The sequence below is a fragment of the Ascidiella aspersa genome, chromosome 7, assembly GCF_963924565.1.
Source record: "Ascidiella aspersa chromosome 7, kaAscAspe10.2, whole genome shotgun sequence".
Lineage (NCBI taxonomy): Eukaryota > Metazoa > Chordata > Ascidiacea > Phlebobranchia > Ascidiidae > Ascidiella > Ascidiella aspersa.
In genome coordinates, this window is record NC_139453.1 from 18124554 (window position 1) to 18151322 (window position 26769).

Below are 26769 nucleotides of genomic sequence, written 5' to 3' on the forward strand. Positions count from 1 at the left end.
TTCAATTTTAGGTTAATAAAAACAAATAAGCAGCAATAGATTGCTACCACAAGGAGTAGCCTAAGCCAAAAAAATAGGCTGTGCGTCAGAGGTTTACTGGAATATTACGTAATAATGCATATCAGTGCAGTTTGTACACTCAAGCTGGCTGGAATTTCGCGCCATGTAATTACGACGCTGGAACGGATTACTTTTCAATCCGGATTGAACCTTAATCTAATCTGCCCGCGAAAAGTGCATATAAACGGGCTTAATATGATTCGAATCCGGCTTAAACGTGCAATATACGGGTTTTTTGTTTCCCTATTAACGCTTGGATAATAATATGTTTTGCTGTTTTCCTTTTAACGTGGGTAATCGGTTTCGTTCGTTTATAGCTAAACGTATTGGTGCATTTCAATTTAATAATGACTTAAGTTATTTGGAAATCTTCCTATAATTTGAATAGGTTTTAAGGGTTATTGTAAAACACCATTTTGTAAAACTTGTTATCGACCGAGGATTAATAAGACCAAGGCCACAAAGATAGTATGGTTTTACTCTAAATGGCAGGACTCTACAAACAAATGAAAGAAGCATCTCACCTGGTCGATCATGGGTCGGATTCCTAAAATAGCTTCCTTAAGCAATATTCATATAAATAGAACGAACATTAGTCCATACAATTTGATAAATTCAAGCAGCACAAGTAGTGTAGTTTTAGTGTACTTAGAAATTGGTTTATTTCTAAAATCGTTAAGGACAGTGCTGGGATTCAGCCGGTTCGCACCGGTTCTATAGCAGGGTTTCCCAAATTTTGGTCCGCGGATCATTGGTGGTCCGTGGCGATATGACAATAAATTAAAAAGTTGCACATATAGGCCTACGGTGTACAGCAGGGTTCGATAATCTACGGCCCGCGAATGTAATTTCTTCGACCCGCAGTCTCTCGACAAATTAGACACGAGTCCATTTCTTATACTTTTTGACTATTTTAACTATGTAAGTGCGAAAATTTTTCGCGCTTTGCGTTAACAATCTTTATAAATCAGGTTTGTTTACGTTATGATGCTGTCATTTGAACTAGATTAGCGCTTCTTGCCTTGTGGAAGACTGACTGCCAAGTGTCAAAGTGCGTCGCGTACAAACGGAAAACGTATTCAAAAATATTGGACATACATTTTTAATTTTTATTTTTGAAATGTAATAATAGCTTGCAATAATTAAAAAGAAATGCCGGTATACCCTCCAAAAATATCCCGCTCGGATCGCTCGCCAGCTGCGCCCGGGCTTAAATAGTTTAACAAACACTGAACTAGATTAACCATTAAGGTTTTTATCGCGTTTTCTCAAAGTGGTTTTATTACACTTTTCAATATGAATAACGACGTGTGGACTCGAATTTTAAACCAAACAAACGCTTTTTGTCCCGCTTTGCCTCAACACTTTACTGCCTCCTTAAAAGTAACTAAACACGTTTTAAGTGCAAAAACATATCCGAAGCCCGCACGATTTACAGTTGTTCTAACATTTCAATAACATAATTCTTAATTAACATTTTGTACGACCTTTCTGAGTTCCGTTTTAGTCCGTTTCTGTGTTCGGTTTTTAGTCCTTTTGCTATCCAGTATCGTAAATCTTATTTGTAGCACTTTGAATTGATGATGAATAGATGATTAAGCAGAGGAAGCAATCCCCTTCGTCCCATTGATTTTGTCAGTTTTGTAAATATATAAACTTTGGTTTTATTTATTTTTTGCTTTGTATTGCGGTCCGCAAAAAAACAGATTTACAAATAGTGGTCCGTGGTCCAAAAAAGTTTGGGAAACCCTGTTCTTATAGAACCGTCTCACAAATTTTTATGAGATCAGCGAACCGGTTGGCATTAGCCTACTGGTTACTGTCAATGAATTTTTACATCTTATCTGATAAACCGATTTTTGAGATCCAAGTAGCTCACGTGTTTTTTGTTTTTTTTTGTCAAAATTTGCAATGGTCAAGTTCGCACATACAGTTATACATTGTGTAAATATAGTAATTTTCTTTTTGTAATAGTTTGTCTGAAAATTGATTTGTTGCGTCATAAGTACTAATCATTAGACGACTGTTGCTTTTAGTGTGGTTGTTAGCTGTGATGGGAATTGGGATTCAATCGGTTAGATTTAACTTCGTAACTCAAATTTCTGCCGTATATATCAAAATAATCCCGAAGTTTATTTGCCGAAAATGTGACTTTTTGCAAAAAAACTGGCTGAAAAATATTGCTTTTGTGATAGAACCGGATGACAAAAAATTGAATCCCACCACTGGTTATGGATGTTGATGCACTAGAAAAAAGTCCGTTAATTCCATATGGATCGTTAAAAATTGACTGCCGCTGCTTCTCTGCTTATGCATCTAGATTTAAATTTGTTTTTAAAATTCAGTTTACTTAAGTTGTAGGCAGTGACGTGCGGCGAGGTTCCTAAGTCACGTTTACAATAATTTTTCTTTAACATCCCGCATGCTTTCACATTTGTTTGAACATTGGAATTAGAGACAGGGAAAGCAGAAAAGGCAATTTTTTTTAAGCACAGCCACACAGCCACTCCTTTTTTCAGTACCGCTGCCAATCTCTTGCGAGTTATTTTTTTGACGAGTTATATTTTTTGTCCAGTCGTCTGATGCAAACCTTTCATATCTGGAACAGGTCTGCCTTTATTTATGACTTAAACTTTAGATCAAAGGTCTATTTTCAAAAAATCTCGCAGCTTAGAAACTAAACTTTCCCACAGTTTAGTTAAATTTTATAAAACAAACAATCCATTACACCAGGGGTCGGCAACCTACGGCCCGCCAATGTAATTCATTCGGCACTTTTTTTTTACTAGAAAGCGATTTAAATCCATCGAATTATACGTAGATTGCTAAGCAATTTACGTCATTATTAAATTTAAAAATAGCAAAACATTTAAAAATGAACCAACAAGGCCGAATGTCAACTTTTATAGGGAAACAGCAACACCAATTAATATTTACGTCAATGGAGAAAACCACCTGCGTTAATAGGGAAACAGTGTTTCCTCTCTGATCGGCGCTATATACGCATCCAAGGACGTAACGGATATCAATCGATGCATTTGCAACTATATACTTAATCATTTATAGATTTGCACAAAATAGGAAATTTGCCCTTTGTTAGAGCTGCACCGTATACGGAAAATACAAATTTCGTGATTTTCAGATATTTTTCCGCAGTTTAAAAAAAAACATTGTTTTGACCTAAACGGGAGTCACTTTGATGTCTCTTCAGCAAACTTCCGCACACTTCAAATTCTACACACTTTAAGCACCGTATACACTACTTCCAGCCTCTGTATCATGCGAGCCTGACTAAAACATGAGACATTTTTGGGAATAGACATACATTCTCAGCATGACAACACAATGAACGTCAAAACCTACGTTTTACAGGCATAAAGTTGCTTGTTTTAGGCGCCCCGCTATGACGTAACTTTGTGACGTCATCTCTGGAAATTTTGAAGCTTGTTATCGCGCAAATCTTCGTGTTTTACGTGCGTCCTTTTCATATATTTTCCTTTGTGTTTATCTCGTATTTGTGCCGTTCGTTCAATGTTCTGTAACCCAGAGTACGTTTATATGTTATGTTTTATGTTTTAGCAACGACAAGCTTTAAAATCATTGATGGTAGAAACTGCATGCATGATTCTGCTAGAGATTACAGATACAAAGAGTAATTGCACATCATCCTACCAAGACATGAGCGATGCTTTTGACTTTGAAATTGAACTAGCAGACATTAAGGTTTGGTAACTGAACATCTTGCAACTTATTCATAACATATGATTGAATTATACCGATTTAAAAGTGATGTTTAGCTATTCATTGTTTGAAATAGGAAACAATCCATAGATTTTATGAACACATCTTTGCTACGGTACATTGCACTTGTATAATGCAGTGCCTTATACCAATCTGATTTATACGAATTGATTACAATTTGTTACTATTTATCTTTATATTGTGGGGGAGTTACGTGTCAACAAAACTTCTGGTACTCGGCTGTTAATTTTAGCATTTTATTGCGATTTTTGCTTGGACTCAACTTGATTTTGTTGTACTTCCCCTCCTCACACCCTAAAATTGCAACCTTAACAGAATACGCCCTTACTGGGTTTAAACAACCAATAATTAAAATTCAGTTTAAACTTATTGTTATTGAACGATTTAATGACGTCATCGTTTAAATATCAAGAAGGCACAAACAAGTCCTTTGCATGTTAGACCCATCATGCCTAGCGATTGTTCTTCGCCATGTCGCTTTAGTTCTTCCGGGTTTTCTTTTAACAGGTAAGTACATAATAATCCGATTTTAAAGATAAAATAAGTGTTTTTTAGGATATAAAAAAACATATTGCTACTTTTGTAATCCTATGTTGTTTCACGTTTTTTGTAGTTTGTGACTAGACTAGAATATCCGACAGATCTCTAACTTAGACACCCATTGTGATTGTGACACGCGTTTAATTTGTTCGTATCGGTTGACCTCGATTGACTTTCAGATATCGTAATAACGTACAAATGCCGATCTACCCTTTGTAAGTCTTCTTGTCTTTGTGAACAGCAGGGGTTCTTAAACTGTTTTGGTCGCCCCTTCTTTGTTGAAACTCGCGCCCCACTCCTCGAATAATGTTTCGTAGCCACAAAACCCATATGCTTTCAATATTATATTTATTCTATATAGAATAATCTACTTCATACAGGCAGTGTTCTTAGATTAATAAAAACATCGCAGGGACAGGGAAAGACGTTCTTAAAATGCAAAACTGCCATTTTAACAAAACTTTGTTTTGGTATCTGTGATTTTAGCTTAATATGTGTTTGGCAATTTAACAATAGTATCCTTTTTTTCACTTGGCCTGGGAAAACTATAAAAAAAAGTCTTTTCCATCTGAATTGTGTTATTTGGGGTGTGCATATCCACCCAAAACAGTTCCATCTAAACTTAGAGTCGCCATTTTGAACTTTTTTAATGCTGCCAGGGTCTTTATAAGTCAATTTAAAGAGGCCGTGTAACCTATGGTTTCAAATTCTCAAAATTGTTAGCCAGTTTATTTTGTTTCCTCTGTAATGACTTCCAGTAGTGGTAAAAAATTGAAAACAAACACCAATGTGTGGCGTTTGATGTAACAAATCAGTTAGTTGTTTATTCAATCGTACTAGTGCACTGGTCGGCAAAATAATTTTGTCGCGGCCCGAAGTGCTCTTTTCCGAGCTATTGAAGGTCCACTACATAAAACCACTAGAAAACAGGGACAGATCCAGAATATTTCTTTTGAGTTGGAGTGACGTCACAAAGTCATAAAACAGTTGTTTTTGGAAACACTTTTTGTTCCCATAGTTAAAGTTGGTAAAAGCACTCTCAGGGCCACATTTGACCCGCGGGCCTGAGGCACGCTGAGACAATATAATTATTAGCCCAATAATCCTTTAAAAAACAGTGCAATCAATTTACGGCTATTACGCGGCCCACAACTACAAGACAACACTAAACTATTCAAAAAAGCTTGCGGCCTTCCTCTCTCCGGCCCACAGTTTGCCGAACACTGCACTAGTCGTTGAACTATTGTCTGATCTTTTCAGCATAGTTGAAATCATTCAATTGAAACAATAATTTTATTAGCTTTTTTAATTGTCTTGTTTGAAACATAGTTTGACACTGCATACGGTTAATTAACTGGAAAGTTAGCTTTTACTTAAGCGTTTTGATGGTTGTTTGAATTTTGTAATAACTATTGCATCTAAACTATATGTAGTAAGGGCATTTCATGAAATATTTCACAAATCTGTTAACTAAATTGTTACCAATAAATTTCTTCACCGATATGTTTGTAAATGTGTGTAATGCATTGTTTTAAAATTTTGACGTTCAAGTCTTGTGGGAAACCCAGAAAAATGTGCTAAATTTCGAGAATTAAAAAAAATCTAAATTTTTGAAAGAAAAAAATCTTAATCGCCCTTAAGTAACTTAGGAGGGGTTAAATAATGTATTTCATGATCGTTCATTGATTGTTAACATTTATATTTTACTACAGACTCTTCTGTGTGGAAAAATATCAATACGTTATATAATAAATAGTCTAGCAAGATGATGAAGACGTTACTTCGCCTGTGCTCATTTGCTTCATCTGTGCACGCTCGGATACACCAGCTGAAAGGCTCATACAGGCCACTCCAAAGGGATACTCAACTTTATTGCAACAAGCAAAAACTGTCGGAAATGCTAATGTTGTGGAACGTATGAAGGAGGCTAAAAAGGAAGGAAAACTGAGGTACCACCAGAAATGTAAACATGATCTGTACAACAACTTTGCTGCAACCACCAAGAAGTCAGCTCCAACATCAAAGGCAAACAAAAAGTCATCAAAGTTTAAGAGAAGGCGTATTAGGCCTACTTGTCAGTCCAGTTCATCAACTGGCCGTGGTTCTACAAAAACACTGTCAGCTAACATCCTGTATAAGGATGTTTGCATTCTTCGCAACAAACCAGCGCAGCTCTACAAAAATAATCCAGCGCAAGCTAGAATGCAAAAAACATTGCCAGATAATTTCACTGAAGATGGACAGAAGGCTGAAGACAAGTTTGCTAAAGACAGCACGGACTCGCGGGGATGCCTGACCACAGAAGTCACTAGAAGCCCAACAACTTGATAGCAGAAGAAACACTATACCATTTGCAATGCAAACCTATGTTTACGAGAGGTGACAGTTTGTCTAATACTGATTGGGAAGGAAAAACGAAGAGAGGAAGAGATGACAGAGAAGTATTAATGAGGAGCGAGAGGCAGTTTTCAGTGAATTCTGCGAATGGTTTGACTGAGAAATAGAGAGGGGGTAATGGACACGGGCTGAGTCCTTCAAAAGCTGCAGGCGTTTTGGCTAAAGATAAAACTAGGGCATATGTACTCTGCCTCAAAGATAACACCGACAAGATTATGGGACAGCATCTTGCTAATCTTGGCATTGAGATGACAAGACGGCACTGAAGTTCATATGCAATGATATTGCCTTGATTGATGGCCTGTCGACGTCGGCCAGGAGTTTTGCCACACCAAATGGGGATTACCATACAACTTTATCATAGATTTGGGTCAAAATGGATGCTCAACATGTTCCACCGGCTGGGGTACCCTGTGTCTTACATGGATACAAAACTACAAACATTGCTTTCTTCTTAATAATAGGAGTGGAGATTATTTTCCATATTCTTCTGGAACTCATGATACCATTGTGGAGGAAACTGATAATAAGAGCAATGATGAGTTTGCGATTGATGGTGTGCTTGATGATCAATCAGTAATGACAGCCGAAGTGCCAGCCAGTGAAATTGAATTGTCATGTAATGAACCGGTGGTCTTTCTGGTTGTTGGGGAAACAAACAATGCAGTCTCTCAGTTTATTGGAGACAGTATAGATTTAAACATTGTCTCTATTCATGGAAACACTCCCTTTCACTCAATGGGTTTGATCAAAGTAACCTCTCTGGCACCACCTTTGCCAGATCAACAGACAACAGCAGTTTTCCCGCGGGTAAAGTTGAAGACATTCGAAATAGCTAAGATCCCGAGAGTAGCTGAAGTAAAGATTATTCCATTTATGAACGGGAAACAGATAGAAACAAACGCGATCATGTTTTCCCCCATCGCCGAGCTTTCATCCTCCTTGGTGCATGATCAGCCACTCCTTACTCCAAGTGACACACTGTGGACAGCGGGGTGGGTTATCAAAGCCAAAAAGCAAATGGTCCTGAGTTTCCACAGTCCAACTAAAATGGCTGGATGAAGAGAATCCATGCTAATAATGCAAAACAGCGCACACAGATCGAGTTCCTTCCAGTTATTGAAGGAGACCCTAATGACCTTAACACCATCTTCACCAATCTAAACGAGTTCATAGGAAACGATGGGGTCGCTATAGTTGCCCTTTAGATTTGGCTAAAGGCTGTGAATATAATCAAACAGGCAATTCTTCCCGTCATTCCAAGGTTGGATGGTTTTCACCTACTGAAATCTTATCTTGGATCAATTGGTAACATCATGTAAGATTCTGGGCTACTAGATGTGATCCGGTTGATCCATCCTGGAAACACGACAATCAACCACATCCTGGATGGAGGATGTTTTGACAAGAAAATCCGTGCTCACCTCCTCATCGATGCAACCATCTATCAACACATCATGAAACTTGCCTTCACTGAGGATGAGCGTGGTGACACAAGTCCTTCATGGATAAGGTGGATGATGGAAAATGTGAGCGAGACACTCAGAGCCAGTAGTGCGAGTGTTTAAGAAAAGGTTTAAGGAAATATTCGAACGACTCGCAAAAGGAGGAAGAACGCCTGCACTCTGAGTGAAGTTCCACTATATGGTAGATGTGTTCAAGGTCTTTATTATAACCAAGCGACTTGCAGACACAATGGGTATCTGTCCTGTATTGTTACCAAGATGCTTCACATCTTTGCCGCTGCAGGCCATCTTCAGTATGCCAAGGGCGCACGGCTGTACCGCAAACTCATGAACTAACTAGAAACTATGCCTGCTTAAAAAGACACCTTACAAGTTACAACGTATTACTGTCCACGGGAACCACGTTGTCCGTTACCCAACCCTTGAGTGGTCCGGCACATGGTGTGATATTTGCATTGAGTAGACTTTAATGAAGGCAGCCAAGTCACAAGGTGGACTACTGAGCAGAGGAAAAATGAGAAACAACTCTCTCAGCCACCTGTCTGATGTCAACCGGTGGATGGAGCCTAAAATGGTTAATGGTTTAAGGAGATGAAGCCATTCTACAACGATAGAGACAAGGAGTTTCTCATGCCTTTCTCAACAGGATACACAAGCACTTGTGATGACGCAGTCAATGCAAAGAGAGCAGCTGAAGTTAAGATGGCGATGCAGATCAAGCTGGATGGAAAGTCATTAACGTCAACCATGGTTGTCAAGTCAAAGGTGAAAGCCCTGTCATCACTAAGAAAATGTCCCTCGGTCAACGACAAAAATATTTAACTTGACACATTAAAGTTGTTCAACCGAAAGATGAACAAGGCTAAACATGTCTCTTAACCCCAGCGACTATGGATGGACAATAGGTGTTGTGCATGGATATGAGCCAGCTCCAACACTGAACCCAATGGCTCCTGAAAGGCTATTGTAGTTCACGAGCTGTAATTGCCATGGCCACGTACAACCGGCGATGCAGCTGAAAGAAAAATGGGGTCACGTGCATCTCGGCCTGTGATGTCTGTATTACATGCAAAAATGGCAGTTATGATGTTGAGTCTGAAGAAAGCATAGACAATGACTGTTGAAACTTCTGACATTCTAAATGAGAAATAAGTTATAAAAAATTTTCCACAAAAGCGAGTCTGTGGTAAAATATTAATGTCAACAATCAATTGAGAATCATAAAAAAAACATTATTTAACCCCTCCTAAGATACTTAAGGGCGAGTAATTTTTTTTTTTTTATGGGTTGCTAACAAGACTTAAACTTCTACATTTTAACAACACATGACACATATTTGCAAACATATTGGTGAAGAAATTTATTGGTAACAATTTAGTTAACAATTGTTTGTATTTCCCCCTTAATGATAGGGTGCTTTGAAGCAAGCACTAGCTAAAAGAGTGTTATAGCGCCATTGAGTTACGGCAAAACAAGTGCGCAATCATATCTATGACAGAAGGTTTAAAACCCAAACCTGTAAGAATAAAACCAAAACCTGTCAGATCAAGGCAGTTAGGTCCTATTTACATGTATAGGTCTTTTTACGACTTCGTTAGTCTAATTTTGGCCCTAATCCTAATTTACTTTCATTGTATTACTGTTAGTCCAATTTCGGGTAAGTTGCTGGAGTGCAGTGTGATAATATAAACATCTAAAAATAACGTGCCACTGTTCGACTACAAATTGAATCATAACGATCCCAAGCTGTAGTACAAATGTGATTCATCAGAAGAGTAAAAACAAATAAAAACACGAAATAAAGGCGATAAGATGTAGCCAACCTCAAATTTATGCACGCAACGTTTATTAATAAGAACAATAAGTTTTCGTAGCTGCGCAAAACTTGTCAATACGAACGTAGCTGCGCAAAGCTGGGGGAGATCTGGTTATCGACCGAACTCGGGTGCAAGTATGCACCTAAAATAAATTGTAATCCACCAGGCAAAATGCAATTATTTGGTTTACTTTTTTTTTAAATATTCGCATATTGCTTGGTATAATGATATTCATTGCCATTCTAGATTATATGATTTCACCCGATTCAACATATTCCATACAGTGCAAGACGCTTTTGTGTTTAAAATATTTTCTTAAGACGCAAAAATGGACTAAAATAATGGACGGCATGGCCTGGTGCAATCCCCCCACGATTATATTACAGCGTGTATAACAAGTATGCTGCCCCATTTATGCCAATGTTAGTGATTCACTTGGATCGATAAAAGTGTTATTCCAACCCACTTTTAAAAGTTGCCTTTCTTTGGAATTTTAATAATAAACCTTTAAAACAGTCTTCTGGAATAATTTTGAATTTCCAAACGCTCCTGAATAGGTCGGAACGTATTTTGTTGATGTCGTTAGGTCAGCCTTTAGTAGCTCGTAATTAATACAACATGAGCCGGCTGGAATGCCAGTTTGTCAATATCTTTTAACTTCCGCGGTTTATGCTTGCTTTGTGTTAATGTTAGGACAGCTATATTTGGATTGGCTTTGCTGCGTGTAGGCTACTTGGTCTGGCCTGTTGGGCACTTCTTCAAAGTGCTCAGACCAGCAAGGGCACGTAAAGATGGTAATATTTTTAAAAGTATGGATTGGGCATTGATACCATAAAGTCGCTTTGTGATTTGAAGTGTTGTAGCCCTACTGACGTACGTCAATTGCACGTAAGTCAATGTTTTCCAATGATTTGACTTGAATTAGGCTAGTCTTTTGGCAAAATGATTTGACTTGGACCTAAGTCATTATGTCAAAAAAATGGATTAAAATAAGGGTTTTTATTGAATATTGTTTAATAATTTGGGATATTTATCGTTTAAATAATTTGGGATATTAATTTTCAGCACGTAAAACAATTCGCTTGCTTGTGTTGCGATTTTTTCACTTCCGATATTGCTCTTACTTGGACGAGTTTACCAATTTTAATAGTGCAACGTTCTATTTTTATGTCAGTGGCTTAACTTATTATCTTTAGCAAAATACTTGACTTGAATTGGGTTATTTTTTAAATGACTTGACTGAGACTTACGTCATTTCAAAATGACGTGTTTACAAGAATGCTCCAAGTGTTTTAGCATTCCTTGTTTAGCAGCCATTCATTTGCTAATATACCTACCTTGGGTCGTCACGAGTATTTTTCTGTACCTATAGTAGGTTTTCTGGACATATGCATTCGACATTTTGTTTCGGATTCGTTAATACAGGGTGCTAACGGCTAAGCTTTTTTGTTTTTAATTCTTAAGCTTGGCCAGTACCATCTTGAAAGGACAGACTCTTTCCTATTACGAACAAGACGGTACCCGTTTAGGAAGTCCGTCACTCCAACTTTGCAGTCCTGAGTATAAGTTGAGAAAATTGACCATCCATGACACAATACTTGTTTGAAATGTGCGCACAATTAGTGTCTCATTGTGCGAAAAGTTCCAACCCCTGTCCGCCTTTTAACGATTAGGGTTTGCATTGGGGCCAATGTTATGTCGAAATACAATAGTGTTTGTTTTAAAGCAAATATATTTTTTGGAAAATAATTCAACAGGGTCAATCCAGAGATTTTGTACTGAAAACTACGATTGAAGGATTACAGGATCACATAGCATCACAGGTAGTAAACAAATTGCTAGTTTAGCACGATTTCGCAAAGTTAATCATCTTATTATTACCTTTTTCTAGACTGATTACAAGTTTTCTTGGTACAAGTTAGTAAATGAAATTATTCATCAATATGAAGTGCCGCGTCAACAAAAAGTGGTGACTAAAGCTGCAGTGTATTTGGAGAGATTGACCAAACTTTTGAAGAATACGCCAAACAGGTGGTGCAAACAGTGCTGATCGCATATCTTGTTTAGTCGAAGTGAACGTTGACACCCGCACTATTTGACTGAACATTCAACCAAATCAATAATATGTTTGAATTACCTATAATGCAGAAAATCGTCGTCTTGAAACTTATATCAAATGGTTAAAACAACTCTAATTCGTCAAACTCATAGAGATTTAGGAGCTAATCTCAGAAATTCGAAAATAACATCGCCGTCTACCAAATGTATTAACTAAATAAGGTTTGCATTAGTGGGGTTATCTAAACATTCTCAAACTGTGTGCCGCAAATCATTATGGGGGAAAAATCGAAATACAAATAGACATATACAGGTATAAGCATGTAAGACTTTATTAGCACACACTTTTCATATAACATATAATATTATGGTATTTGCATATTGCCTTGTAAAAGGCATTAAAATTAGCAGAATTTTGTTTTTAATGCAACGTAATGTAAAAAGTGTGCCGCGAGTTTTTTAGTTTTGTGACATGCTGAACATGTTACACAGGATTAAATTCAATAGTGTGATCAATAACCAGCAAAAGTGTTCAGCATGTTTGGTTATGATTACAATTTTTCTGGTACTAAATAAACGATATTTCCATGATTTATTAGGTTCGGATGAAAGGAGTTTGAAAAGAACGCCATGGTACTTATGTTATGCTTTTGCCTGGGTAAATAGAAGGCGCATTAGTGCGTGGAATATTTTGCCACTTTAACCTAAAAAACGATAAAGCATATACAGCTTTTTAACATTTTACACGATTTTTATGACACTATATTAGCTAGCGCCCGGATTTTGTCAAAACGCAATTTCAAGCCAAATTAATCCGGATAATGCGTTTTTGCGCGAATTGATAACATCTTAGTAACCTGTCCATTGCATCATGATTAGCACCTCTTAGGCCAAACACTTACATAATCACGACTGGAGATGTCTGACACTTGACATTTTAAATCGATACCGATACAAGATATTTTAGACACTATGCCCAAACAAACAAAATAGATTAAATTAAAACATCCAAAGACCATTTTATGCTACTATGCCAAAATTCGCTTTAGAGTAAAGAAGTTTAGGCCTAATTACGATATAGTTAACCTAGTATTTTTTGATTAATTCACCTTAAAATTTTTTTGGTGTTGGGTTGCAAATTATGGCTAACACACCTATATTCATTTTGTACCGGATCAGGACCGATACCAACCTAGTATCGGACGAATGCCTATACTACTACATTTATAGGGTCAATAGCTTTCAAAATTTGTAAAACATCTTTATAAATGTACTTATATCAACCAATGTTAGAGAATATTTTTTTCTAGTCTCCACCAGACAACAATCCCTCATCCTAGGGGCGTATCCAGAAATCCAAAAAGGTTGGCCGAATTTTTAACTAAAGGAATTCCCCTATTTTCCGTCTGAGGATAATTATAATTATAATTAATTAATAATGCTTTCATAAAATAGTGGCGGCTAGGACGTTATAAGTAAGCATGCGTCGTCAGCACTCAAATATATTATATACTAAGTGTACGACCGTTAACTTTAGTTGAAAACCTTAACGAAGACCGTGAACTCGTAAAGTTTGTGTGATTGGTTTTGTTACATTTGTAATTCCACTATTAGTAGCGCAGTTTTCTAAGTTTCATGCATGGTACTATGCTAAATTAAAGCACACCTATTGCTCCACCTGCAAAAAAACGAAGATATATACATAGGCCTATATATTTAAGATATGATTTTATCACGCTACGATTATCGCAACATCTTCTAGGCAGCTGGTCCGTTTCATGGGCCCATTCATGGGCGAGGGAAAATAATTACGTCAATGCCGTAACAGCAACCTGGTAACAGAATATGGCTATATAAGTGATTTTGCTTACCTATCTTTACATAAAAATGGAAACTTCGAAACCCGCACGATCGTCGCAGTTAGACCAGTTTTTAAGAGAATCTGCTCCACTTAAAGATAACTTTGTTACACAAACACTGGACATTAGCCCAGACAGAAAACAGCCTGTAACTTTGTTAAATGCGACGTTTTAGCGACAAAAAATAAGGCTTGATTTATTTTTGTCCATTGTGCACTGTCCTTTTTTATTCTGTGTACAGTGTACATCAACTCATTTTTTATTGCAAAATTCTTTCTGCGTAGCCTACGAAAAAAACCTATTCTATTAGCAAACCTGAACGTGTAGAATGGATAAAGGCGAAAATCTCCTGCGACAAATGGTAGAGCCAGGTACAAACAAAAGACGATTAGACCAGTACTCACTAGAGCAGGGGCGGGCAACATACGGCCCGCAGACAGCTTCCAGTATTACAGGATAATGTGGCCCGCGGCAACAGTCTGCCACAATCCCTCACTACTTGCTTACTACGTCAAATAATGCTGATTCTTATTTATTCTTTGGTTCTTTGTCTTGGGTTAAAATTATAGGAATCCAGCCATAAGATCGTCGTAGTACAGTCTAACTCAGAATAAGTCATAAACCCGTCGGAATAAGACCTAAATGGCCACAATCAGACCTATAAAACATTTTAGCTAATCCAAATCCCATCCCTAAGTACATCGCTAAGCCATCAAATAATTTTAACCCTAACCCATTTTCTAACCCCACTCATTACCTATCAATAACCCTAAAGAGGGCCAGAAAACCAGGTGCCAAAACAGCGGCGCCATAACGGCGCCCTTTAAAGTAAGGCGCCCGAAATTCGACACAAAACGGCCGATGCCATTATACCTATAGCCCCCATCGTCCCATACCCTCTCCCTACAGTTTCAGGCGTTATTTAGGCCTTATTTTGAAGAATTTAGGACTTATTCCGACAGATTTATGTCTTATTTAGGCGATGTAGTTCTTATTCTGTCGAAGATATTACTGCGTGTTTGGCTTTATTATGTCGTTGGTGTTAATACTATGCTTTTATTGATTTTTCTGCTTTTAGGTATTGGTCCTTTTTAGATCTTATCGTGTGCTCCCAAATTAGATTTAGAACTTACAATCAATATTTCCCTTGGATTTTGCCAAGAAACGTAAAGTTGCAAATTTAACAAGGATTGGATGCCGAAGTACTTATTCACTCAAATTGGCAAGAAAGCAGTATGTTTGCTGTGCAATGAAAGTGTTGCCGTGTTTAAAGAGTACAACATAAGCCGCCATTATGCGACAAAACATGTAGGCTATGACAGTACAATTAATATATCGATTAGGAATCCGGCCAAGTACTTTATTTTCCCATATCAGGCCTGCTGACTGGAGAAGTTGCCCGCCCCTGCACTAGAGGATGTACTATCGCCGACCTTTCGCCCCGCCAAGGTTTTTGTCCCATCATTTAGGACGGTCATTAAAGGTTAATACCTTAGACCAGGGGTTCTTAAATTGTTTTTTTTATCGGCGTACCTTTTTGACTTATCTGCATATATTGCGTAGGCCTACCCAAATAATGGTGAAATAAAAGGACAAAACACGGGTATTTAGGGCTGGAAGATTTAACTATGGTCTATTTACCACGTGTAGCATTTTTCTAAAATAACGTTGCTTACAATTACATTATTAGCACGCTGGGCTGTAAATTCGTCAGCGGATCCAGGATTGTTTAGGGAAAAGCGGCATAAAAAAACAGATATGACATCACAAGGTTACATCTAAAGGTGACTTCATAAACGCTGCATTGCAAGGATACTATCGATTTATGCAAAGCAAAATAAACGCCCTTATATAGTTAAAGTGACAAAAGTTTAATTTTCGAGGAAGCGATGAGATAAACGAGGAAGCGATGAGATTTGACCCAAATGATTTAAGAAAAAAATGTGCTAAACTACAATTATACGTAATATTCTTGCGCAGCGCGAAACAATTGCAATTACTTTTTGCAATACAGTTGGAAAATGGTATGGCATTAGCTCTAGTTTTTAAGATATCAGTGAACTTAAATCATCTTGGAACCTTTTAAATTTGAAGCTGTTGCATTTTATCTTAAGGAACAGGCTATATTAAATGTTGTAGTAAGTCCATCTGCACTAAAACAACAAGAAAAAGCAAAAGGTAAAGACACAATAAGATTAGCTAAATGAAGAAGTGCTGCATAGATCTATTATTGTCCATATACCGGTATTCAACACTATAGTTGTTATTTATATTCAACACTCTAGTTTACTCAAATTAGCTTGAAGTCATCTGCAGAAAAGCCATCTTGTAGACTTTCGCCTGTAGTATTGTTATGGGCAGCTTTGTATTAGGCACCAGCAGTAACATGTCATCTTTTCAGTATCCCATCTAACTTGATATCTCTCTTTTCCATTAATTTGATATTTTTGTGAAACCTTCCTCCTTGTTTCTCACTCATACTTCCAAGGAATTTATGGCAGACGATCCAAGTGCCTGATTAGATAGTAAACTTTTACGTTCATCATGATCAAATAGCTTGAAAGTTTGTAAGCATCACTTCTACAAGATCCATAAAGTTGCTAGCTTTTGTGTTTCCAAGAAACTATTTTATAACTGCAACGAAAAAGTGCCAGGCTGACTTTTCAGCGTCAGTCATGTGATGTAAAAACGTGATCTTTAATTAATTTTCGTATTTGTGGTCAATCAAAAATTCCTGCTTTTAACTTTTTAATACTAAGCCTAGGACGAGTAATTAAAAATAGCATCATCTTTATTAAGGCCTTGACAAACCGTTTCATCAAACCAAATTTGATGTGCAATGGGGGTAAAATGATGTGATCACGACTGACCGAAGGTTCATTTACAATGTGTTTTTTTCTCCGTCAACAAGGTACTCACGTACGGGCAGTTGCTTTTTAATCCATTATTGATCAGTGGCCAGACTTTCCCAGTAACAAATAAAGCGGAATACTTGGTGAAGCCGCCTTGTTTTTCCTAAGAGAAAGTCGACCATTTTTAAATCAACGCACATCTTCCAGTTATACTCAGTATAAAAAAAATTCTTCAGGACAATGTTAACACTTCGGTAGTGTTCCTTCAAAACGACTGAGTGACCAGTTGAATTGGAACACAGGCAAACTTATTTCCATTGTGGAGTAGCACACTTTTCAAACTTTTTTGGAGGTGTAAATTAATAACCTCCGTTCTTCTGGTTTATTGAATTAACATTTCTTCTCTCTCCCCAAAAAACGTTGTTTGTTGCCGAATCAAGAATGTTAAGATCACGGAGGCGAGAAGCCAGAACTTTAAACCTATGTTGCTCACTTTAACCTATGTTTCTCACTAGCATACATTTTTTCATGGTATATGTAGGAAGAAGCAATATCGCAAAAACTAAAGCCAGCTCAACAAAAGTAATGGCATTTTCAGACTTAGCAACCCTGATATACCCCTAAATAGATTTAACATATAATGCCTTTAAAAAAATTGTTGGCCTTTGAATCAACGTAAAAGAAAAAAATAATTTTACGTGTATATTCTAAATAAAAGTTAGGCTGCATGTCAAATGTTTTTTATAGTGCATATTTGCAAACGTCGGTTTTAGTTGTGCTGCTCAGACTCTGGTTTCGGAACAATTTGGGATGTAGCGTAGTGCAAAACTCAGAAAGCGCATAAAGGGACACAAAGTGACATAAGGCACGAACATATGGAAAAACCTGTTGGCGAACATTTCAACAAAGAATTAAACAGCATAAAAGGACTTCGAATTTTGGTAATCCAAAAAGTACGGAACGTAACGGAACCAAAGGGAGGCTCACAGTCGAACAAAGCATAATTAAAAAGTTTGACGCAATTAATGTACGGCTTAATCGGGATTTAGGTTTTATGTCGCGTTACGCCCCCATAGAACGCTTTGCTACATGCAGCGTATTTTATAGCGCTGAACTTCAGTTATTATGGTTTATGGGTCAGTCACATACGTCTTAGCGAGCATATGCCTGTGGACATATTAGACTTCATTATTCTTATCGCTTTTTACTCGTGCTTGTGTTCTACTTGTGAATTTTTATTGATTAAATTTCTTCTTTGACCTTATGAAGCACAGTGCGAAAGTTTGCCGAAAATCAATACAATTTGTCTTTATATAGTACCACCTGTTTACCCTATTAACAATTAGGCAAATACGGCCATTTACAAAGATTTAAATAATGTGCCTAAGAAACAAACCTTTTTGTTGATTTAGAAATGATTACCTATATCGGTTATTTATTTAATGACTTTTTTTGTAAAGTACAAAATATTTTTCGGGACGGGACAACCAGAAACATATACCGTTGTTTAAACTGTGTGTAGATTTTCTCTATTTTACGTACATGCCTGTTAGCGGGTAAGAAAATTGTTTAAATTGGTGGCACCAGGGCCATAAAATTGCCGATGTCCACTATAAAATATTAGGACGGACTTCTTTACGTCCCTGGTCAAACCTCGTTAGTTTATTATAGCAAAAGGAAATAAGCTAAAAACTCACATAAGAAATTATTCCATACAGAACAAAGCAAAATTATATGATTTGGCGAATAGTGAAAAACCGCTTGCCGAATTTGTCAAAAAGATACTTCGACCGACTTCGAAAGTTTAAGGTAAGAAAAATATGGCCCAGATAGTTTTTACATGATAAATACAAACAATAGCCTAAACTAAAAAAATATATTTTATGCAGGCTGCCACAAACAGAATTACGTGGGATGAAAGGTGGGAATACTGTGTTGATTTTGTAGACAAGGTTATGCCAGGTCCAACAGGAAATTTATTCACAAAAAAATATTTTGCTAAAAACAAGAAAAAATCGGTAAGCATTAGGCCTACGTTTAAGGGACTTGTTTTTTTTTGCAATCAGGGGCGGATCGAGAATTTTTTTGGAGCACGCTTTTTTATAGGTGACGCCACAAAGTCAAAACGTGATGTCATACAACAAATAACAGAAATCTGCTGTTGTTGGTCGAACTCGTGCCAAATCGACGTCTGAAATCTATAGTCTAATTCCAATACAAAGAGATTGTGGCATAGCACAAAAAATGCCGTTACTTTGATTAAATTGATAAATTTTGTTACGCATTTAGGACATAAAATAGTTTGCTCGATATGACAATTTATAAATAAGATTTTGGAGAGCAAATTTTATCGGTCATTGCAACGACTGTTGTTCAAAGTTGTTGCTTACGGACGTTATGGATTCTTAATTTTTTTAAATGGAAAAACATCGTGCTAAGTGAGAAAAGTGCACATTGGTAAGATTTTTTTATAATTTGGTTAAACCATACCACAAAGCCAAATGTGGCATGTGCGACCTGCAACAATATCTTGGTATTTATATAGTTAGCAGATATAAACATGGAGCCAACGTCTCGTCCTTCAGTCCCTTTATCCGCCCCTGTTTGTATGATTAAATAATTGCTTGTAAATAGTAAAGCATGACGTTACAGGTTCGCGATATTTTTGATCGAATAAAGACTGCATTTACATGGAACCTTGTCAACAAAGTCCATTGGATTGACAATTCAAGCAAGCATATTGCAATTGAAATAATAAGAGATATTGCTCCTAATATCGGATATGCGGAATTTTATCAAAACAAGACATATTTGGATAAAGAATTGAAACAAGTAAATAGTTCTTCAAATTAATTTGTGGTCAATAATGGGCTACGTGTTCAGAAAATGTGGGATAAAATTCCTTGTAAAAATAAAGCTCTGGTCAAGTTCTTTGAATAATAATTATTCAAAAGCTTTATATGGGCTTACATATCATCCATTTTTGTCATATTAAACACAAACAACGATTTATTTAGGCAAAGAAAACATAGATGTTAGCGCCACTGTCGTAAATACAAAATGAAGTTAAAGTCCACGTTGAAATATCCTAAAATGACATAAGATTACATGCATGATAAAAGTCGAATAACAGCTCCTGTTTCCGCATATAACAGCTAATTTATTTAGCGCTACTTCCTACCGGTTGACGTAGTTTAGGCATATCGAACAGTACAAAGCTTTGTTTTGCGGTTTGATTTAAAGTTAGATCCTTTGGGCAAAGCATCCGTTTAATCATAGACTGTAACGCGGCCTGTTTTGGAAGTGGCTAGGTTCCTAGCTGCGTCACACGCTGCTTCTGCTTTCAAGGTTTAATACCGATCGTGATCGAAGTTTCCACGGAAAACGTAAAACCTCAAACGAATTACTTTATTTTCAGTGAAGTAATCACCAACAGTTTCAAAACCGTGACGTATAGCCCACAGTGGCAGCGCAACAAGCTGTGAAAACATAATTATCATTAGCACAACGCAACACTATGACGTCACAATGTACAATTCAACTCCCCAAAAACGTGGAAGGAAAATAACGAAACAGTACCAAGAGTTTGGTCAACAAAACTTCAAAGTTCAAACTGGAAATAAATCACAAATTCAGTTTAACTAAGTCACTTATGTAGCAACCAAGAATTAGTAAATATGCAAAGTATCTTACCGAGTTATCGACAGTTTCAGGCATAACAGTTCACTGCATTTACAGCCACAATTTACATATTGTACATCTGCAGTATACAAATACAGATACTTTAATAAACTTATCTTGATGGTTTACTTTTACTTAAACACCTTTAAATATACATTTACCAGTCAACAACAAGCAAAATAACTTTTAACGAATTCAACTGAAACAGCCTACAAAAATGACGAAACAAAATGATATAGTATCACGATGCGCAACCATGCGTCACATGTAATATTATAACAATAGGGGAGCGTGGAGAAATTATTACACTCCCCCCAAAATTGACAAGTCGCACGGTTCACTTTCAATTTTCAATACACAAATTTTGACTCGCTCGCCAAATGCACCGGCCTTCGCGAACAAGTTTAATTTTGCTCGTTTGCCTGCGGTGAAGGTGCCACTGGGTCACCAGGCGCCCCTGGGCCAGAGGGAACGACGAGGGACAATTTATGAATTGGCCTTCGTAATTCGTTCCCCTTTGATCGAACTAGGACGTTTCGTACAACTCCATGCTCATCAGGATGGACGGCGACGACTCTTTAAAGCGACCACGACGACCTCGGAGTTGTGTTGTCGACCAAGAGGACGATATCGTCAACTCTTATGTTCCTCTTCTCATGATGCCATTTCTGACGGGCAATGATGGTACGCAAATATTCGCGCGCCCAACGCTTCCAGAACTGATCTGAAAAGTATTGGACGTGTCGCCAACCTCGACGTGCATAGCAGTCGCGGTCGTTTGTGGCGGTGGGTGGTAAGCCAGCATCAGAGCTCACTCGCAGCAAATGATTCGGAGTTAGCGGTGTCTCCTCATCAACATCCAGCGTGACCAGCGTCAATGGACGAGAATTTAAAATCGAATCCACTTCCAAAAACAACGTCTGAAGTTGATCATCGGTCAGGGTCCGTTCGTTAGTCAGGGAGGAGAGAATGCACCTGGCAGAACGAATCATTCTTTCCCACGCTCCTCCCATGTGGCTGGCGCAAGGTGGATTAAATGTCCATTGAATTTCCTTCTATTTCAGGTATTGTTCGATATGCATCTGATTCCAGCCTCGGGTGCCTTGTCGGAGTTCTTGTTCAGCTCCGACCAAGTTGGTTCCGTTGTCCGAGTACATGTGCAGCACATCACCACGCCGAGCAACGAAGCGGCAAAACGCATTTATAAAGACGTTAGTACTGAAATCAAATGCAACCTTGAGGTGAACTGCGCGTGTGGTCAGGCATGTAAACAAGCATCCGTACCTTTTTACTTCGCTGCGTCCTCTTTTGATAAGCAGCGGTCCAAAATAGTCCACTACAGTGTATGCGAAAGGATGAAAATTCATCTGTAGACGAGCAGGAGGCAAGTCGGAAATCATTTGACCTGCAGGCTCAGCATGACGGCGACGACACTTCAAACATTTAGTTAAGACGCGACGAATCGCGACAGTGCCCTTCACAATCCAAAAACGCTGATTTAGCAAGTTAAGCGTGTGATTCAATCCGGAGTGACCTGATCTCTCGTGGAAGTGAACGATGATCATATCCGTCAGTAACGAATTATGAGGTAGTATGGCTGGATGACGTGCTTCGTATGCAATTGGTTCCTTCTCTAGGCGGCCCCCGACTCGGAGAAACCCATCCGCCAAAATTGGATCCAGTCGGAACATTGGTGACGCCCTTGGTATCCTTGTGAGTTTATCTTGTCCAGAAATTCCAATTATCCATTGGGCGAAATGACTCCGTTGCTCATACTTAACCAACTCCATTTCCGCATTTTTTAACTCATCGACCATTTTCCGCATTTTTTAACTCATCGACCGTCAATGACGAACACGGCGCGTTGTAAGCAATTTTCCGGACCCTTGCCAATAGATAGGACTTATAGCATCCACGACACTGCGCACTTTAACTTATACAGGGACGAAAATCTTTCCAACAGCAGATTTGTTGGGGAATCCACCACGACAGTAAATACCCCAGTAGGTTTCTTTTCAAATACGGCTAGGTCAACACTTGGATGGCTGGTTTCAAACAATTTCGGCCAATTTTCGGGCCCTTCCTTTAGAAATGCTGGTGCAGAGAACCACAAATCAGAATGAGCGAGTACGTCGGCGGTTGCGCCTCGCGACGCCAAGTCAGCGGGATTTAGTTTGGTTGGTACATGCTTCCAGTTGCGTGTACATGTGCATTTTTCGATGAAGGCGAGGCGGCGCGACACAAATAGTGGAAATCGAAGCCTGTCGTTTTGAATACTTTGTAAAATCACAGATGAATCCGTCCAAAATATTGATGGACGCAAATCTAGGGCAAGTTCCTTTCTTACGGTCTGCTCCAATTTTACAGCTGCTACGGCAGCCATCAGTTCCAATCTGGGTATAGAAATCTCTTCCTGCAGGACCAATCTCGATTTGCTCATCACCAGGCTGCACGTTACTTGGTTATCCTCACTGACCGAACGCAAGTAACACACAGCACCGTATACTTCCTTTGATGCGTCGGCGAACACGTGAAGCTGGCTCCTCTGTATGTTGTCGTAAGCATGCAAGTGAACATTCCGGCATTAACAACAGAAACAGATGTAAGGCAATCATCCACGTAAAAATGTCCTACAGAGGGATACAGGCTTGTAACGATTGGCTCAAATTCGCCAAGTCACTAGCAGCTTGCCTTAAACAAAACGCAGCACAACTGGGAGAAGAAGTTGCACCAAAGAGGTGTACCTTCATTCTGTAGGGCGTTGGCTCAAGGGACATATCCCCTTCGGGCCACCATAAAAAAACGTAAGCAGTTGCGATCGCGCGGAGCAACACCAACTTGGTAAAACATAGCTTCAACATCAGCCACTAGGGCAATTGTTTCCTTACGAAAGCGGAGCAATACGCCGACTAGGCTATTCACTAGATCGGGGCCCTGCATCAACGATTGATTTAGCGACACACCGTGATAATGAGCGGCGCAATCAAAAACGATACGTAATTTTCCTGGCTTGTTTGGATTCAGAACGCCATGGTGGGGAATGTACCAGACGCGACCCTTTGCGGACGATTCTTCTTCTGGCACCTCTTCAGCATAACCCTTGTCAATCGCAGCCTGCATCTGCTCAGCGTATTTTGTTCTCATAGCGTTATCTTTAGTCAGACGCGCGTTCGAGGCAGCCAAGTCGCTTCTTTGCCATTTTCAGATTGTCGGGCATGATTTGGTGATCATGCCGCCAGGGTAGTGGCAACTGATAGTGCCCATCGACAAATTCCACAGAATCTTTCATTAAACGATGCGTTCTTCTGTCTTCGGTAGAGAGTGCCGTTCCAAGATTCTCAACCTCCTCATCAGTAGGTAGCAGATCACTCTCGTTACTTAAAAACATAGCGTTCGCTGTTTCAACGGCAGAAATATAGTTGGTACAGGCATTATAATCTGTTGAATCGAAATTGCTACCGAGTAACGACCAGCCGAGCAGTGTCTTCACGGCATCTGGACAGGATCCACTTCCGGGACGAATGGACTTCACTTTGTGAGCTACTGAAACATTAGCTCCTATTAGAAGGGTGACGGTTCCCCCGGGAATGCTGGTTAATTGTAAATTTCGAAGTGAACGATGTGCCTTTAACGTCTGCGAAGTAGGAACCGCGTTCGGTGTCACTGGGATTTTATCAACAACGACGACCTCATTGAGGTCGATTGGTTCTCCGCCCTTTAGCGGTTCCACCGAAACAGAAATAGCAATGGTGTCCAACCGACGTGGCGTCGTCAGGGTATTCAACAAGATCTGTTTGGGCTTGCCGGATGCACCAAGCTTGTCCACAAGTTTACGTTCGCAAAACGTAGTCGTGGAACCTTGGTCCAAAAATGCGTAGGTGTTGATTGCTGTGTCCCCATATCGCACAACGACAGGAACGACATTCAGGAGGACATTAGAGGCGTTTATGCTCGCGCTATATTCCTGTATCTCGGCGAACGCCTTTCTTCCATCAGAATTAGCAGTAAATCTTGGCCGGTAGTTCGAGTTGTGTAAAAGAGAGTGGTGAAGTGTTGCTGAGCAATCTTTTACGCTACAGCTGTCTTTAGCATTGCACTCGTTGGCCAAGTGACCACTTTTGAGACACCTAAAACACAAGCCCTTGTTTCTCACGTAGGTCATTTTCTTAAAATCAGAGCAATTTTCAAGGTCATGAGCATCTGAGCATAATGCACACCTAGCGGAAATAGAAACAGAAGTTACGGTGTTGTGAGTCGTCGCCTTGACTCAGCGATTAGTAGGCTTGCTATCCTCTTTGGACGGAAAAAGGGCCTTTCCAAATATTGAGTTCGCCTGTATTCTTTCTTGTCCAACACATTCGGACGCAAAGTTTGCTCTTTTTCCGGTTTTCTCTTCTATGTCGGTTGACCTGATTATCCATTTCTTACGGAGGAACACAGGAAGCTTTCTTGCCACGGTTAGCATTACATCCATTGAGTCCACGCAAGATGCATACTTTATATCGTGCAAAGAGGTGCAGCACTTGTCCAAGAGAACCAATAGCTTCATCAAACCATCAGGGTCCTCTGCCTCTATCGCTGGAGTTTCCTTCAATAGTCGTTCACAACGCTGTGCTATTACATGCGGTCGGCCATAAATTTCATGCAAAGTTTGCCATGCAAGCCTGTATCCCTCTGTAGGTTCCTTAGCATTAAAGCCCCAACCTCTCGCAAATGTGCGGTTCGCAGTGCTGAAGCAGAAACAATAAACGCATGTCATCGCTTTGTGCCTTTTTAGCAATATATAAATCAAACTGGCGAACAAACGACCAGTAGTTCATCGGATCACCGTCGAATTTCTTTACAACAGGTCTAGGCAGAAAGCGTTCACCTATTTTCGGGAAGTCGTATTCTGTTGGTCGTGGTAGTAAGTTTCTATTTATCTGGACAACTTGTTTGGAAAGTGTTGGAGAAAGTTTGGGAGGCCATGAATCGTAACCACTTACAAGTGGGGTCACTGCGGTGTCAGTGACAGTTGCTGGTAGGCGTTCTATCAACGGTTTACTGACCTGTGGTTCCGGAAACTTTATCTGCGCGCGGTGAGCATGGGAGGCATCCGGCGGCGGTGGGGTACAATATGAAGACTCCTCGTCCCAGGCGTCCGCTTCGGCCTCGGCCATCTCGAGTTGTCGTTGCTTTTCATTGGCGTTTCGACAAGCTTCCTCTTTTAGCCGTCGCACTTCTTCTTCTGCTTCGCGCTGCAGTTTGGCAACATCTTCTTCCGCATCACGTTGAGCTTTCGCGGCTGCTTCCTCTGCAGCACGTTGAGCTTCTTCTGTCGCGCGTTGAGCCTTTGCTCTAAGATGTCTAGCCTTTTCAGCTGCATCAGTCGCAACCTCTCAACTGTGTCCTCAGCTTGGCGTAAGTTTGCTGTCTCCCGATCATTCGCCAGCCGTGCAAGCTTTAACTTTACTCGACTACGCCGTATCTCACTTTTTATTGAGCTCGAGGTGGAAATTCGGCTTGAGTGAACGGAAATCTGATCTTCAGGTACAGACAAGTTTTGAACAGGTGGCAAAGAATGGGCCTTTTCAAGACTGGCAAACCATTGCTTTACCCTTTGAACGAATTCTAGCTTTTCCCGACGGCAGTCACCCTTGTGGGACACCGTCTCCGGCAAATTGTCCGTTTCCGACATGGCATCGCATAGATCCATGAAAACGTCAAATTCCGAGTCCAGTTTTGGAAGAAAACTACGGAGCGGAATAGCGCCCTCAGGTTTAATCATCAAAGTTTCGGCACGCAAGTAGCTGGCTTGCAGTGCCTTCATTGCGGCAACAATTGCTATCTTGTCGACAGACTTGATGAGTATAAGGTTTTGAAACGATGTAACGCGGCCTGTTTTGGAAGTGGCTAGGTTCCTAGTTGCGTCACACGCTGCCTCTGCTTTCAAGGTTTAATACCGATCATAATCGAAGTTTCCACGGAAAACGTAAAACCTCAAACGAATTACTTTATTTTCAGTGAAGTAATCACCAACAGTTTCAAAACCGTGACGTATAGCCCACAGTGGCAGCGCAACAAGCTGTGAAAACATAATTATCATTAGCACAACGCAACATTATGACGTCACAATGTACAATTCAACTCCCCAAAAACGTGGAAGGAAAATAACGAAACAGTACCAAGAGTTTGGTCAACAAAACTTTAAAGTTCAAACTGAAAATAAATCACAAATTCAGTTTAACTAAGTCACTTACGTAGCAACCAAGAATTAGTAAATTCTGCAGTATGCAAA

The 26769-nt window shown here is 39.2% G+C and overlaps 1 protein-coding gene and 1 pseudogene across 1 annotated transcript; both read right to left on the reverse strand.

Moving 5' to 3' along the window:
- Positions 1-21547: 21547 nt before the first annotated feature.
- Positions 21548-22318, reverse strand: LOC146138121 (uncharacterized). Its single transcript, XM_083394523.1, has one exon. It carries the CDS (start codon positions 22316-22318, stop codon positions 21548-21550), a length of 771 nt encoding a protein of 256 aa, XP_083250649.1.
- Positions 22319-23646: 1328 nt separating this feature from the next.
- Positions 23647-26568, reverse strand: LOC146138122 (uncharacterized; annotated as a pseudogene).
- Positions 26569-26769: the final 201 nt, after the last annotated feature.

Coding starts and splice junctions, on each gene's coding strand:
- LOC146138121 (XM_083394523.1), bottom strand. CDS start 22,318: ATGCGGAAAATGGTCGATGAGTTAAAAAATGCGGAAATGGAGTTGGTT.